Raw genomic sequence first — 13876 nt, 5'->3', positions numbered from 1 at the left:
TAAAACTGAATGCGTCAAAAGTAATGTGAGTGGTTCAAAGAATTTCATTAATAACTAGTCAACTTAGTCCTGCATGTTCTAACCACCCTTCTTGTAAATACACTTTGGTTGTGTGAAGATGTTGGCATTTATTTGGGAAGAGGATAAAAAAATTTAAATTTTTAACTGAATTTGTCTATATTAATATTGCAACCCCAATAACCAGAGTTAAAGAAAAATAACCGTAGTTAGGTCAATTTTATAAGCATTAGCAAAAAAATATTTGAAGGACTAGGAAAACTGAGTTGCTATATATATTTGCCATGCAAATACCCAATTTTCTGCAGGCTGGGGAAATATTTTCACTTGGTGCCATCTGAATTGGGATTTATTTTCCCTTTTTTTCCACATTCAAAGCGGGGTGGCAGAGAGATTTCATCGACAAAATTGTTATCCAGATTCTTCAATAGTTTCCGGCGATTCACATCTCACACAAGGGATTTGCTGTACGTTATAATCTTTCCTTACATACCTTCGCTTTCTGCCATTTCAGGAATATGATCCGTCGCCATTGTTCTTAGATTGTACTTCAATAGGATAGAAAAATGTAGGGTTTTTGCCAGGGTTACTGAAAATTGGTATATATGAAACTCTCTGATACCGTAACCAACTGCCCAAACTTTTCTTCGATTGATTTTGTTTCGTTATTGTTTTCCGTGGAGGGGGGTGGTTCGAATGTGAAAAGGGCTTTCTCTATCTTTCTTAATTTCTTTCTCTCTAACGCTCCTTCTTGTTGTTCAGCTTATGTGGAAGTATATGGGAATGAGACTGTGCCCCTCTAATAGGATAATGATTAGTTTCTTCCTGATTAAATGAGATCAGGGTAATCAATGAACCAGCTGCCTTTCATGGGATTTGGTTCCAGCATCCAACCTACCAATGGATGATTAAACTCTTTAAGAACTGTAGCATGCTTCTTCTGGTACATTCTGATGAAGAATGTAGGTTCCACTATTGCTTTGTTTTTCCTATGTTTTGATGTTGAAAATGTTCTTATTTAGAAGTTCTTTTACTTCATTGTTGAGTTTTCTCGTTATGAAATTCTTGGATCTGATTGACTATCATAGGTCTCTGATGGGGTAGAAAATGGATTTGATGGATTAGGCAAAACATTCATTGATATTTTTACATTTATAACTCTCGAGTGAAGCTGTTAATTGCTCCTGTCAATAAATTTCATAAATTTTGGCATGAATTTTGTGTCGCCTACTCTGTCTATCTAAGTATTTTCCTTTATTCCTTTTCTGCTTTTAGGGCTTTCAAGGTTTTGGGTTATTTCTTGATGGTCTATCCAAGGATATTGGTGAATTTGCATTGGAGAGCAATCACGTTGATTCGATTATGCTAGCACTTTCAGAAAAGTAGAAGGATAGTCAAGAACTCATCATTAGCAGGATTTCAGTATTGAGGGGATGGATTGCATTAAGGATGATGCCTCTAAGGCCAAGCAGATTGCTGAGAAAAAGTTCGCAGAGATGGACATTGCGGCCGCAGTTAAATTTGCCTTGAGGGCTCACAGCTTGTATCCCAGCCTCGATGGTCTTCCACAATTTATTGCAAATCTGAATGTTTACTTGTCCGCGGAGAAAAGAATTGATGGATGCATTGATTGGTACAGGGTCCTTGGTGTGGATCCATTGGCTGATGAAGAAACCATTAGGAAACATTATAGAAATCTGGCACTCATTCTTCATCCTGACAAAAACAAATCAATTGGTGCAGATGGGGCTTTTAAAATTGTATCTGAAGCTTGGAGCTTGTTGTCTGACAAAACCAAAAGAGAAGCATTTGACCAGAAGCGGAATATAAGAGGTATGGCTATGAAGTCCACTGAAATTAGGTCATCAGTTCCAATTGTTCGGAATGGTTTCCATAATCTCTCCCCCAATAATAATTCGAATAGATGGCATTGGAGAAGTGATGATGAGGTCCTTTCTGCTCCAGCTTCTCATCCAGTGAAACCCACGTTTTGGACAATTTGCAATTCATGCAAGGTGCATTTTGAGTATCTCAGATCTTATCTTAATCATAATCTTGTTTGTCCTAACTGCTGCATATCCTTTTTGGCTGTTGAGAACCCAGCACCACCGTTCAATCTGAATCCGCCATCCTCTCCACGGACTTTCAACAATCAGCAACAGGCTTCCAGTGCATACAGCCATTTCAAGAAATCATTTAGTGTGGAAAAGACAGAGTTTTCTCCTAGAGGTGTGGATGCAGGAGGATATAGTAGTACCAATTCCATGCGTAAATCTTTTCAGTCTGGTACATCATGTAAGCACAGAGCAGCTGGAAGTATGAAAACATCAGCTTCTTCAGCAGCTAAAGCTTTTAGTTTCTTCAAACCATCATCTCCAAAGATGAATATGGGGCATAAAGATGGCAAATTGGCAGCTAAGGAAGTGGAGTCTTCTCTGAGAGAAGATCACGCTCCCGACAAAGGGGATGGTGGTTTTGCCTCTACATCCTGCAATGACAGTGCCTGTTCTGCACACAAAGGAGATAGACCAAAGAAAAAAAGACGCAAAACAGGGCATAAAATGTCAGGTAGCATCAGAGACTTTCTTAAACAAATGGAAATAGAAAATGGAGGGATTATAAAGGAGAGTAGCGGGTCCCAAAAATATAGCTTTGAAGGAAGGAGGTCAATCACTGGAAAATTTAGATCTGCTAATACAAGGGAGCTTTCCCAGCTGGAATTGCGACAGATGTTGATGGGGAAGGCTAGGAATGAAATCCACAAGAAGCTTAATGAATGGAAAGCAGACGTGTCATCGACTATTTTGCAAAAGACAGAGAATTCTAACAAGGATCTTTTTGAAGAGAAAGAGGGGAAAAGTGTTGTTCCAAATGGTATGAAATCCAGTAAATATTTAAATACTGTGTGTCGTAAAGATGAATTGGGGACCAAATATCCTTTACCTCCAAGTTCTGGTGAGCGTCCAGACACCAAGGCTTCTGAATCTTTCTCCATGAGCGTTCCTGATCCAGATTTTCACGATTTTGACAAGGATCGTGCGGAAAAATCGTTTGGTAGTAATCAGGTTTGGGCTGTTTATGACGATGATGATGGTATGCCCCGATATTATGCCATGGTTCGTAAAGTTATATCGTTAAAACCGTTCAAAATGAGAATCAGTTGGCTTAATTCCAAAAGTAACACTGAACTGGCCCCATTGAACTGGATTGGTTGTGGATTTCCGAAGACGAGTGGGGATTTCTGGATCGGTAAGCATGAAGATTATGGCTCTCTCAATTCGTTCTCACACAAGGTTAAGCAGGTAAAAGGCAAGAGAGGAGCTATTAGAATATTTCCTAGTAAAGGAGATGTGTGGGCGCTATATAGGAATTGGTCTCCTGATTGGAATGAGCTTACCCCAGACGATGTTATACACAAATATGACATGGTGGAAGTCCTTGAGGATTACAATGAAGATAGAGGGGTTGCTGTTGTTCCATTAGTTAAAGTTGTTGGATTCAAGACTGTGTTTCAGCAGCACATCGATCCATCAAAGATCCAGAATATTCCCAGAGAAGAAATGTTTCGATTTTCTCACCAGGTCCCTTCGTGCTTGCTTACTGGTCTTGAAGGTCAAAATGCTCCTTCTGGTTGCTGGGAGCTCGATCCGGCTGCAACGCCTTTGGAACTTCTTCAAGTTGCCAAGGAAGCTGAAATAGAACTAGAAGAAGCGATTCAGAGCGCTGAACAGGCTACGGATGGGCATCCACTTGAGGATACAAAAACTGCTAAAGTAGCAAACCTTGAGAATAATGTAGAAACGACTATGAAAGATCTTAAAGTTAAGGATAAACTGATGATGCATAATGGAAATAAGACAAAAGTTCAAAAGATGATGGTGTATAGCCGGAAGCGGTTCCGGGGAAAAGTGGCAATTGGTGCCGAGTTATCAGCACATTAGAAAACTTTTGAGAAGTTGTTCTCAGATGAACATATACCATAGACATGAGGATAGCAGCAGCACAGGGCCATACACAGTACAGCTTCTAAGCACCAATCCTCCAGCCTAAACCTTGTTTTGATTTTATTTTGTTCATTTTATTCGTCTCCTCGACCGACCGTGAGAGATATTAATTGGCGATACATGCGGAGAAGTATTTCTTTAGTCTAGTTTTACTCTCTCTGCAGTGTTTGGGCTATACAATTTTGTCTAGTTTTTGACACCCTCAATACTAATTTCAGCTTCAGTTCTGTGGGGAGCTCGGAGAGTGTTGGAAAAGGCAGTTTCCTTTGGCTTTGATGGACCACATGGTATATGGCATCGTAGCTCCAGAGTGATAGGCTAATTTAACTGTTTGCTCCAAAAGATGTAATTACTTTTACTTGTACATTCGAGGGCCATTATATCACCCAGTACAATATTCACTCTTTTTAATGATAAATCCAGTTCGTGCAAATCTGAGTTGTTGGATATACATATATCTGGATGGTGCATGGCTCTTGATTTCCTTTACAAAATTCTTGCTTCCCTGCCTGGCTGCCTACAGAGAATGCAGCTCGAAGTCAAATGATCCGAAGAGAAAAGGAATATATGTTAATTGTGGAAAGGTGTTTATAGTTCCATTTTGATTGTTGCCTCTCATATGTTTTTTGTGTGATGGGGTAGTAGGAATGGAATATATATGATGATCTGTCTGAGGAGATTGAAATAGACTTCACAACCTCACAGTGTGTTTGACTGGAAGAATCCAAATCTGATCTGTTGAGAAAGAAGGCTAAATCGTAGATTATGGAAGAGGTACATTCTTATTCTCTTGGGTTCATTTAACGTTGCAGGAAAATGAAGGGCGCATAATATGTGGTCTGCTTTCCAAAGCATCAACAACTGGGTACGCACTTTGACTGACTGAATTAATGTGTGAAATTTTGTTGGTTGTTCACAGTTCATTCTTAGAGCTTTCTAGAAAATAGATTATAAAGGGCACTGAATAATGGATGGTTGGTTTATTGCGTTGAAGTGTGTGTGTGTGTGTGCTGATACTGAAATACAAGAGAAGTGGTTTGAAAATAAAGAGGGAAATAGAGAGAAAGAAGTGAGAAGTGAGTGGGCATGTGGTTAAAGAAAAGGCATTGTCTGCCGCAATGCCAAACCTACTTTTGGCCACTGGACAACTTGTACAGCTTCTTGCAGAAACTTCTTCGGGGCTTTTGGGGGCTCAACACTTTTCTTTTTCTTTTTCTTTTTCTTTAATTAAACCAGGAAAAGGAAAAAAAGCATTGTTCTTCTTTTGCAATAAAAGTTTTAGAACAAATTTTGGTCTGAATTAATCTCATTTCTTTTGTATGCCATCAAATTAGGTTTTAGAATTCCATGTTTCAACTTTGTACTCAAAAAGGAAAGAAGTGATTAATTAAATAATTATATTGAAAAATAAAGAAATTAGGGGAGATGAAATGTTTAAAGCGCAGAGGTGGAGGGTGGAGGTAGGGAAACGAATCCTCTGACTCAAAGCCTGTTTCTTTCCTTATCTCAATTCTCAACTCTTTTGGGAGTTCCTTCGTTCTTCCCTTTTTTTAAACCTCTCGTCCCCCAAATCTCTTCCTCAAATCTGCTCCTCACTTAGATCCCACCATCCTCCCATTAAATCCCCTGCTGCATTTGGCCAAGCCCTTCTGGAACTGCCGCCGTCGTCGGCCGATGGAGAGCAACAACCAAGCCCAATCCTCCCCTTACCCTCCTCCTCAGGCCCCTGTTCCGGCCCCTCCCTTACACCACCTCCTTCAGCAGCAGCAGCAACAGCTTCAGATGTTCTGGTCCTTTCAGCGCCAAGAAATCGAACAGGTTAACGACTTTAAAAACCATCAGCTTCCTTTGGCCCGCATTAAGAAGATCATGAAAGCCGATGAGGACGTGCGTATGATATCCGCTGAGGCACCCATTTTGTTCGCCAAGGCGTGCGAGCTCTTCATTCTTGAACTCACGATTAGGTCATGGCTCCACGCGGAAGAGAATAAGAGGCGGACATTGCAGAAGAATGATATTGCAGCGGCCATCACGAGGACCGATATCTTTGATTTCTTGGTTGATATTGTGCCTAGGGATGAGATCAAGGACGAGGCTGGGTTGGGTGGCATGGTTGGAGCCACTGCCAGTGGAGTGCCGTACTATTATCCGCCTATGGGCCAACCGGCAGGTCCCCCTGGGGGGATGATGATTGGGAGACCGGCAATGGATCCCACCGGAGTCTACGCTCAGCCGCCGTCGCAGGCGTGGCAATCGGTGTGGCAGCCCGCCGCAGAGGATGGTTCTTACGCGAGTGGGGGCAGCAGCGGGCAGGGCAATCTTGATGGTCAGAGGTAGGTGTTTATGGTTATTTGTGTCATTTGAATTAGTAATGCACAATATAAGAATACGTCTTTAAGCGTCATCTTGTGTTCCATCCAGATTTGTGCCGTGATCAAGCTGAATTGAATTCTTTCTTTTTCATGTTTTTACTGATTTTCACATTTACGTCTTCTTTATCGAGAGATTGCATGTTGGGATTGTTGCCTTTTTCCTCTTTCCTTACTGAGTAATCCCCCAGCAAGAATGTGCCTGCTGATTTGTTGAGTAATTTTCAGGATTTTATAGGATTTTGTCTCTTTGGTGCTGTTGGGTTTGAAGCTTCATTTTGGGTTTTGCTGTCTAATAACTTTTGTACTCTTTTCTCTCTTCTTGATGAATCTGATTAAATGTTTTAAAAGAAACCTTATCCTTTGTTATCTTATTTTCCTCCCTCTCACTCTCATGTTTATATGAATCGCCCATCAAGTATCAATATCAGTAGCTTTCCTTTTTATTAATGCCAATTGGAGGAATTTTTGTAACCCTCTTGACTTGGTTGATTTCTTATCACTCACCCTTCTTTTATATCTTCTTTTTTCACGTAATGAAGATCTCTTTCTGTCTCTTAATGAAACAGAAGTTTCAAATCGACAGTAACAGCAATGGTTGAGGATGGTTGTGAAAGCCTTTGGATTCAATCAGTTGATTCTATAACAATAAAATAAAAAAAAAAACCCTTTTAAGCACATCTCATGGTTATTAATTCGTTCACCACTTATGGGCTATTCAATGCTGTATGATGACAGATTTTACTATTTGAGAATATTAAAGGTGGAAGGAAATTTGAACTTACTACCTGAGAGAAAGTAAAAATGTCTTTCAACTCCCAAGTTCTATCCATGTTTCCAAAAGGTGTCGGTGCAATAAAAACAGTTGGAAGAGATGATTTGAAAATGAACGTCCTTGCATAAGGATGGATGAGGGTGTTGGTATTAGTGTTATAGATACCATTCCTTAACGAAGAAATGCCCCTGCATCGGGTCAAAAGCTCGTGTTGGTCACTTTTTAGTAGATTGGTTAAAGAATTGTTGAATGATTTAGTGCTCCCTCCTACTAATCACAATTCTTCATAAAAATCCGTCCAATTAGGAATGAGGATGGCTGCTTGTGGATTGAGAAGGTGTTGAATAAAGGAGGACTATGTTGATTGAAGACCTAATCACTAATTACAACACTCTTCTAATCACTAATGAGGTAATTGAAGACGTAAGAAGAAGAAAGAAGGGTTAGATGGTGAAAGTACATCTTGACAAAGGTTGTTTTTTTAGAATATCACAGGTTAGTACAAGGATTGGTATTTTTTAGATTTTTTGAATTTTCTTCTAAAAATCCTTCAGCTAGAAGATTTTGGAGAGAAATGGATGAGATAGATGCTCTTAGAAATTGGCAAGGATGGTCCAACTTTTAGTTGCCCCCAATTCAAAGGAAGATATTGTTCTTGTTTGATCATATGATGTCGGGAACTTCAAAAGTTTGTTTATGATGCTGAATATATTTGAGAAGAGCACTCCGTGTTGAAAATAAATTTCAGTACATCTTCCATCTTCCCTTGCTGAGATTAAGTACAGACGTGGAAGGCAGTTGTGACTAGAGGTGAGACTTGTGAGATCTAACTATAAGGCCCAGAAGCTTCCTTTCAGCTACACTTATGTCCACTCGGTGATACCCTCTTAAACACACACATATATCATCACATTAACTGTTCATCAAAGATATTTGAAAATAAATTGGCGTGTACATCCAAAGACTGAAGGAAAGGTGTCAAAAATTTGTATGGAAGTTGATATTCAAAATTATATCCCAACTTGAACTTGTTTGTCATTCTTAGCTTTTCCAAATCTGATGTTTGTTTCCCCTGCAGTTGAGCAATTCTTGTGTAGATGATCTGCTGTGTGGTGCCAATGAAAAAATGATGCATTTTGCTGATGCTATCCAGGGCGTAAAACTAAGTGTATTTTTCTTTTATGTTTCCTTCTTTTCGAACGTGGTTACCCTTAGAAACTTGTAAAAACTTTTACTAGTTGTCGTGGAATTGACATTACTTTTCTTAAATTGCTGTTTCTACGTTGCTGATATCAATTTGCTTTTACAGTCTGGTTAAGATCAACTTTTTTACCTTGTTGGCCTCAGGAGCATTATGTTGGATACCATTGGCCTCCTTTTTTTTAAACGTTAGGACACGTTATGTAGGCTAAACAAGCTTAAAGCGATAAGTCTTCTTGAATCTATAACATTAGATGTTGATCTTCTAGAAAATTCCAGGATTTTTTTATATATAGTTTTTTCAATGATAATCTTAAAAATATTTGCTATAACTTTAGTGTATGTATAAAGTGTGATGAATTTTAATTAATTATGAATCTAATTTTTGTAGTGTATGTATATATGTCCTACAAAAATTAGATACATTAATTTTTAACACTTAAAAAAGGGCTCTGTTGTAAACCCTTGATAGAGACAAAAAAATATAAACAGGAAGAGGGAGTGAAGGGAAACGAGACCAAAGGAGGACTGAAACCATAACTTTGTTTTTTAGTTGTCTTACGTACACTTGGGATTATTTGTTTTTATTATTTTATTTATTTAAATTAAGCTTATAAACTCTATTTTTGTTATCACTTTCTTCTACTATTGTTTATATATATATATATATATATATATAAAAATAATAATAATAACAACACAATTAATATTCAAATATTTAAGAAATTTAAAAAAAAAAATTGTTATTTTGACCGAAAATAAATGAAAGGGCAACTTAATTTGTGGGAATCCAGGGATATCCAGCGGTAATAATAGCTGGATAAATAATGAGTATAAATGCTAAGATCATTGCGAACCACTACTTCATACACCAATTCTCTGCTGCTTGATCCCTCATCGCCTCATCCTTCACCATGTCATCAATGGCGGCGGCTACATCTCCCTGCGCCTCCAAATCCTTCTCCAAATCCTCCTCCTTTATTCTTCCTAAACCCTTCTCCAGATTCGATCTTTCATTTTCCCCTCTTCCTCGCAATCCCATTTTTCGCCGTCCTCTTCGCATCTGCAGCAGCTCTCTCTCAAATCCTTCCCCAAAACCTTCCTCCACCACAGCCTCCGCCCTTGCTGTCGACACTTCCACCATCCCCACTCCTGAGATTTTCGTCTCTCGATTCGCCCCTGATGAACCCAGAAAAGGCGCCGATATCCTCGTCGAGGCTCTCGAGCGCCAAGGCGTCACCGATGTCTTTGCTTACCCCGGCGGCGCGTCCATGGAGATCCATCAGGCCCTCACGCGCTCCCCCACCATCCGTAACGTTCTCCCTCGCCACGAACAGGGCGGGGTATTCGCCGCCGAGGGTTACGCTCGCTCCTCTGGCCTTCCCGGCGTTTGCATTGCAACTTCCGGCCCCGGCGCCACCAATCTGGTCAGCGGCCTTGCCGATGCCCTCCTCGACAGCGTTCCGTTGGTGGCCATTACAGGGCAAGTTCCGAGGAGAATGATCGGTACCGATGCGTTTCAGGAAACTCCCATCGTAGAGGTAACACGCTCTATTACAAAGCACAATTATCTGGTTCTTGATGTAGATGACATTCCTAGGATTGTGAGCGAGGCATTTTTTCTCGCAATTTCTGGTCGTCCTGGTCCTGTTCTTATTGATATTCCCAAAGACGTTCAGCAACAGCTCGCGATTCCTAATTGGAATCGGCCCATGAAATTACCTGGTTACTTGTCTAGATTACCTAAGCCTCCCATTGATTTGCATTTGGAACAAATTGTGCGATTGATCTCTGAATCTAAGAAGCCTGTTCTTTACGTGGGTGGAGGGTGTTTGAATTCGTCAGAGGAGCTGCGGCGGTTTGTCGAGCTGACCGGGATTCCAGTGGCCAGCACTCTGATGGGTCTTGGGGCTTTTCCTTGCTCCGATGACTTGTCTCTGCAAATGCTGGGAATGCACGGGACAGTTTATGCCAACTATGCTGTGGATAAAGCGGACCTGTTGCTTGCATTTGGAGTGCGATTTGATGACCGTGTGACAGGGAAACTTGAGGCCTTTGCAAGCCGTGCGAAGATTGTTCATATCGATATCGATTCTGCCGAGATTGGGAAGAACAAGCAGCCCCATGTATCGGTCTGTGGCGATGTGAAGTTGGCCTTGCAGGGAATGAATTGTTTACTTGAGAAGGTTGAGAAGCCTCACTTTGAATTCTCTGCGTGGAGAGAGGAGCTGAATGAGCAGAAATCGAAGTATCCATTGACTTTCAAGACATTTGATGAGGCCATTCCTCCACAGTATGCAATTCAAGTTCTTGATGAGCTAACCAATGGCGAGGCCATCGTAAGCACAGGGGTGGGGCAGCATCAGATGTGGGCAGCTCAGTTCTACAAGTACAAGAAGCCACGCCAGTGGTTAACCTCTGGCGGGTTAGGTGCAATGGGCTTTGGACTGCCTGCAGCGATGGGGGCAGCAGTAGCAAATCCAGGCGCGATAGTCGTTGACATCGACGGGGATGGGAGTTTCATGATGAATGTCCAAGAACTGGCAACAATCAGTGTTGAGAAACTTCCCGTGAAGATCCTGCTGCTGAACAACCAGCATCTGGGCATGGTTGTGCAGTGGGAGGATCGGTTCTACAAAGCCAACAGAGCTCATACATACCTGGGAGACCCATCAAACGAATCTGAGATATTCCCCAACATGTTGAAGTTTGCAGAGGGATGCGGGATCCCGGCAGCACGTGTGACGAAGAGGGCGGAGTTAAGAGCAGCAATGAAGAAGATGCTGGAGACGGAAGGGCCTTACCTGTTGGATGTGATCGTACCACATCAGGAACATGTGCTGCCGATGATTCCCAGTGGTGGTGCTTTCAAAGATGTGATCACAGAGGGAGATGGAAGATGCGCATACTAATAATATGAATAATATATCATCATCCTTGTCACGCCACCAGATTACGTTCTCTCCCCCATGTACATTATTGTTTCTTCTCATTTTAGTTTGTTTTGGTAAGCTTCTTCTTGTTGCGCTTTGTCTTAGAAACAGTGTTGTTGTTGTAAGAGTTCCTTCTCCCTAATTTATGCTTTGTTGCCGAACCCTAGTTTTGAATTTTGGTATTCAATACAATAAAAGATTGTCGCCAAATGCTGTGACCACGGAATACTGCAGTTGCCAAATGCTAAATGGTAGCAAACGCTCGTAAGAAATTCCAGCATTATTCTTACACACAAGGGTTCTCTTAATGCTACCCTTATTCTTACACACAAGGGTTTCGTTAGCAAATGTGTTTAACAAGAAAGGGTTTTCACATTGTTATAAGAAATATTTTGTTGTTCTCTCCACCCGATGTGGTATCTCATAATCCACTCCTCTTAGTAGCCAGTGTCCTCCCTACAATAGTTTCCATACCCCTTGGGAGAAAGTGTCCTCGATAACACACCACACAGCCCTAGTGTCTTGTTGGTTCCCTTTCCATCTGACGTGCGATTACCCCCTTGGGAGAGTTGCATACCTTGAGAATCTTAGAGAAAGAATGTTTCATCGAGAAACTTGAGAAAGAATGTTTCATCTCCTCTCCACCCGATACGGGATCTCACGGTCCATCTCCCTTGGGTGGATTTCCACACCCTTAGAAGGAATGTTTCGTTCCCTTCTTCATTCGATGTAACCCTCCTCTTATAAGAAATGTTTCGTTTCTTTCGTCATCACCGGATGTGAGATCTCACAATGCATTCCAGTTTGGAGGGTTTTCACTCTTATAAAGAATGTTTCTATCATTTTTCTCTTCACCTGATGTGAAATCCCACAATCCACCCCCTTGGGAGCCAACGTCTTAGCATACCAGCCAGTGTCTTGTTGATTTCCACACCAAGAAATATTTCGTTCTCCTCTCCACCCAATGTGAGATCTCATAATCCACCTCTCTTGGGAGGGTTCCACACTCTTACAAGGGGGTTTACACAATCTACCCTTTTTGGGAACCAACATCCTAACTAGCACACCGCCCTCTTGCTCTTATGTCATGTGTAACAGTCCAAGTCCACCGCTAATAGATACTATCCTCTTATGGCCCGTTATGTATCGCCATCAACCTCACAGTTCACACGGTTATGAGAAATGTTTTGTTCTACTCCAACCGATATAAGACATGGATTGTGTGTGTGAGAGAGAGAGAGAGAGTACATCCATCAAGTGAAGCTAGAGTCATGTTGGTATAGATTGTGCATCAGAGAAAAAGGTAAGCACGAAGGAAAGAGGGAGAGAAGAAAGAGGTTTAGAATTCCATTATTCAAAGGAAAAGGGCTGGTAGACAGTGTGTTAAAAGGTTCTTTGACTTTGAGAGGAACCGAGTCCCACTCCCCATCATACCCCATTTTTCAACTTTTCAAGCTTCAAATGAAGGCTACCTTTCTCTTTCCCTTCCCTTCCCTTCCCTTCCCTCCATTGGGCTTTGATACGACAACGCCATCAAATCTTTCACCACTCTCTCTCTCTCTCTTACCTAGAAAGAGAAGGGTAAAAGGTTGTCATATTTAGAAAATTCACCATCCTTGACCTTCACCACCACCACCACGGTCTATGAACAAACAAACCCTCCCACAATATCCTTTCTCTGCCCCTGACAACTTTTTTTATAAAAAAAAAAAAAAAAAAAAAACCCTTCCCTGACAGTTCAAATTATTTTGATGTTTAATTTTGGAAGCATCTCTTAATCCATAATTGTTGTCCAACCCAACCCAACCCAGATTCATCACTGTTGGGTGTACCGTACGAACTTCTGCTTCTGAAAATGTTTCTCGAAAAGGCTGAAACTAAGGAAAATAAAATAAAATAAAGAAGTTTGTATCTTCTCATCCACAGTTGCATCGCTTGTGAATCTCTCTCTCTCTCTCTCTCTATATATATATACATATCAATGCTCCTCTGTTGATTGTAGATGAATTTGCATCAGTTTGTTAAACATGCAGAAGAATGTGGGTTGAAACAGGCTAATTCATGTATGAACCCAAGGGAGTGTGTTATGGGAAAGAGAATCAGTTGGAAGGCATATATGGACAAGACGAAAGGACAAAAATATTAAGGTTTGGTCATAATGGAATCAGTAGTTTGATGTTTGGACAACCCATGTCCTACTCCTCCTTTTTCCCACTCCCTCCTCGAGAGAGAGAGAGAGAGAGAGAGAGAGAGAGAGTTTGCGTCAAAATAATTGGGTGCTCCACTTCCCCCCATTCTCACCACCTGCTTCCATGGAGATCATGAATCAAACTCTCTCTATATTCCTTATATACTAACAAACAGTTTGAAATAAGATGTATAAATGTTTGCACATAACTCTTACTACTCCGCATCATGGCGAGTCTGACAAAATGTGTGCCTTTTTTAACCATTTTTATTTTTTTTCTTCACAGACAGCCCATCCATCACAATTCAAAACGAAACTTGACTTTTGATCGAGGAATCAAAAAAAAAAAAAAAAAAAAAAAAAAAAAAAAAAAAAAAAAAAAAAAAAAA

At 40.8% G+C, this 13876-nt stretch overlaps 3 protein-coding genes across 4 annotated transcripts; all 3 read left to right on the top strand.

Annotated features, from left to right (window-relative positions):
• Window positions 1-330: 330 nt before the first annotated feature.
• On the top strand, window positions 331-5264 carry LOC111484988. Of its 2 annotated transcripts, XM_023131674.1 has the most exons (3): window positions 331-485; window positions 781-980; window positions 1294-5264. In XM_023131674.1, exon 3 carries the CDS (start codon window positions 1452-1454, stop codon window positions 3957-3959), a length of 2508 nt encoding a protein of 835 aa, XP_022987442.1. In that variant the 5' UTR covers window positions 331-485; window positions 781-980; window positions 1294-1451; the 3' UTR covers window positions 3960-5264. The 2 variants fall into 2 exon arrangements, with proteins under 2 accessions (XP_022987442.1, XP_022987441.1); XM_023131673.1 differs by lacking the exon at window positions 781-980.
• A 210-nt stretch (window positions 5265-5474) lies between these two features.
• On the top strand, window positions 5475-8462 carry LOC111484989 (nuclear transcription factor Y subunit C-1). The gene is made up of 2 exons (XM_023131675.1): window positions 5475-6355; window positions 8245-8462. Exons 1-2 carry the CDS (start codon window positions 5697-5699, stop codon window positions 8246-8248), a joined length of 663 nt encoding a protein of 220 aa, XP_022987443.1. The 5' UTR covers window positions 5475-5696; the 3' UTR covers window positions 8249-8462.
• Window positions 8463-9218: 756 nt separating this feature from the next.
• On the top strand, window positions 9219-11509 carry LOC111484941 (acetolactate synthase 3, chloroplastic-like). The gene has a single exon (XM_023131594.1). It carries the CDS (start codon window positions 9281-9283, stop codon window positions 11276-11278), a length of 1998 nt encoding a protein of 665 aa, XP_022987362.1. The 5' UTR covers window positions 9219-9280; the 3' UTR covers window positions 11279-11509.
• Window positions 11510-13876: the final 2367 nt, after the last annotated feature.

This window comes from Cucurbita maxima, unplaced genomic scaffold (genome assembly GCF_002738345.1).
Source record: "Cucurbita maxima cultivar Rimu unplaced genomic scaffold, Cmax_1.0 Cma_Scf00010, whole genome shotgun sequence".
In the NCBI taxonomy this organism is placed as follows: Eukaryota; Viridiplantae; Streptophyta; class Magnoliopsida; order Cucurbitales; family Cucurbitaceae; genus Cucurbita; species Cucurbita maxima.
Note: the sequence above shows the minus strand (reverse complement) of the source record. Positions and strands in the feature narration are given on the sequence as shown.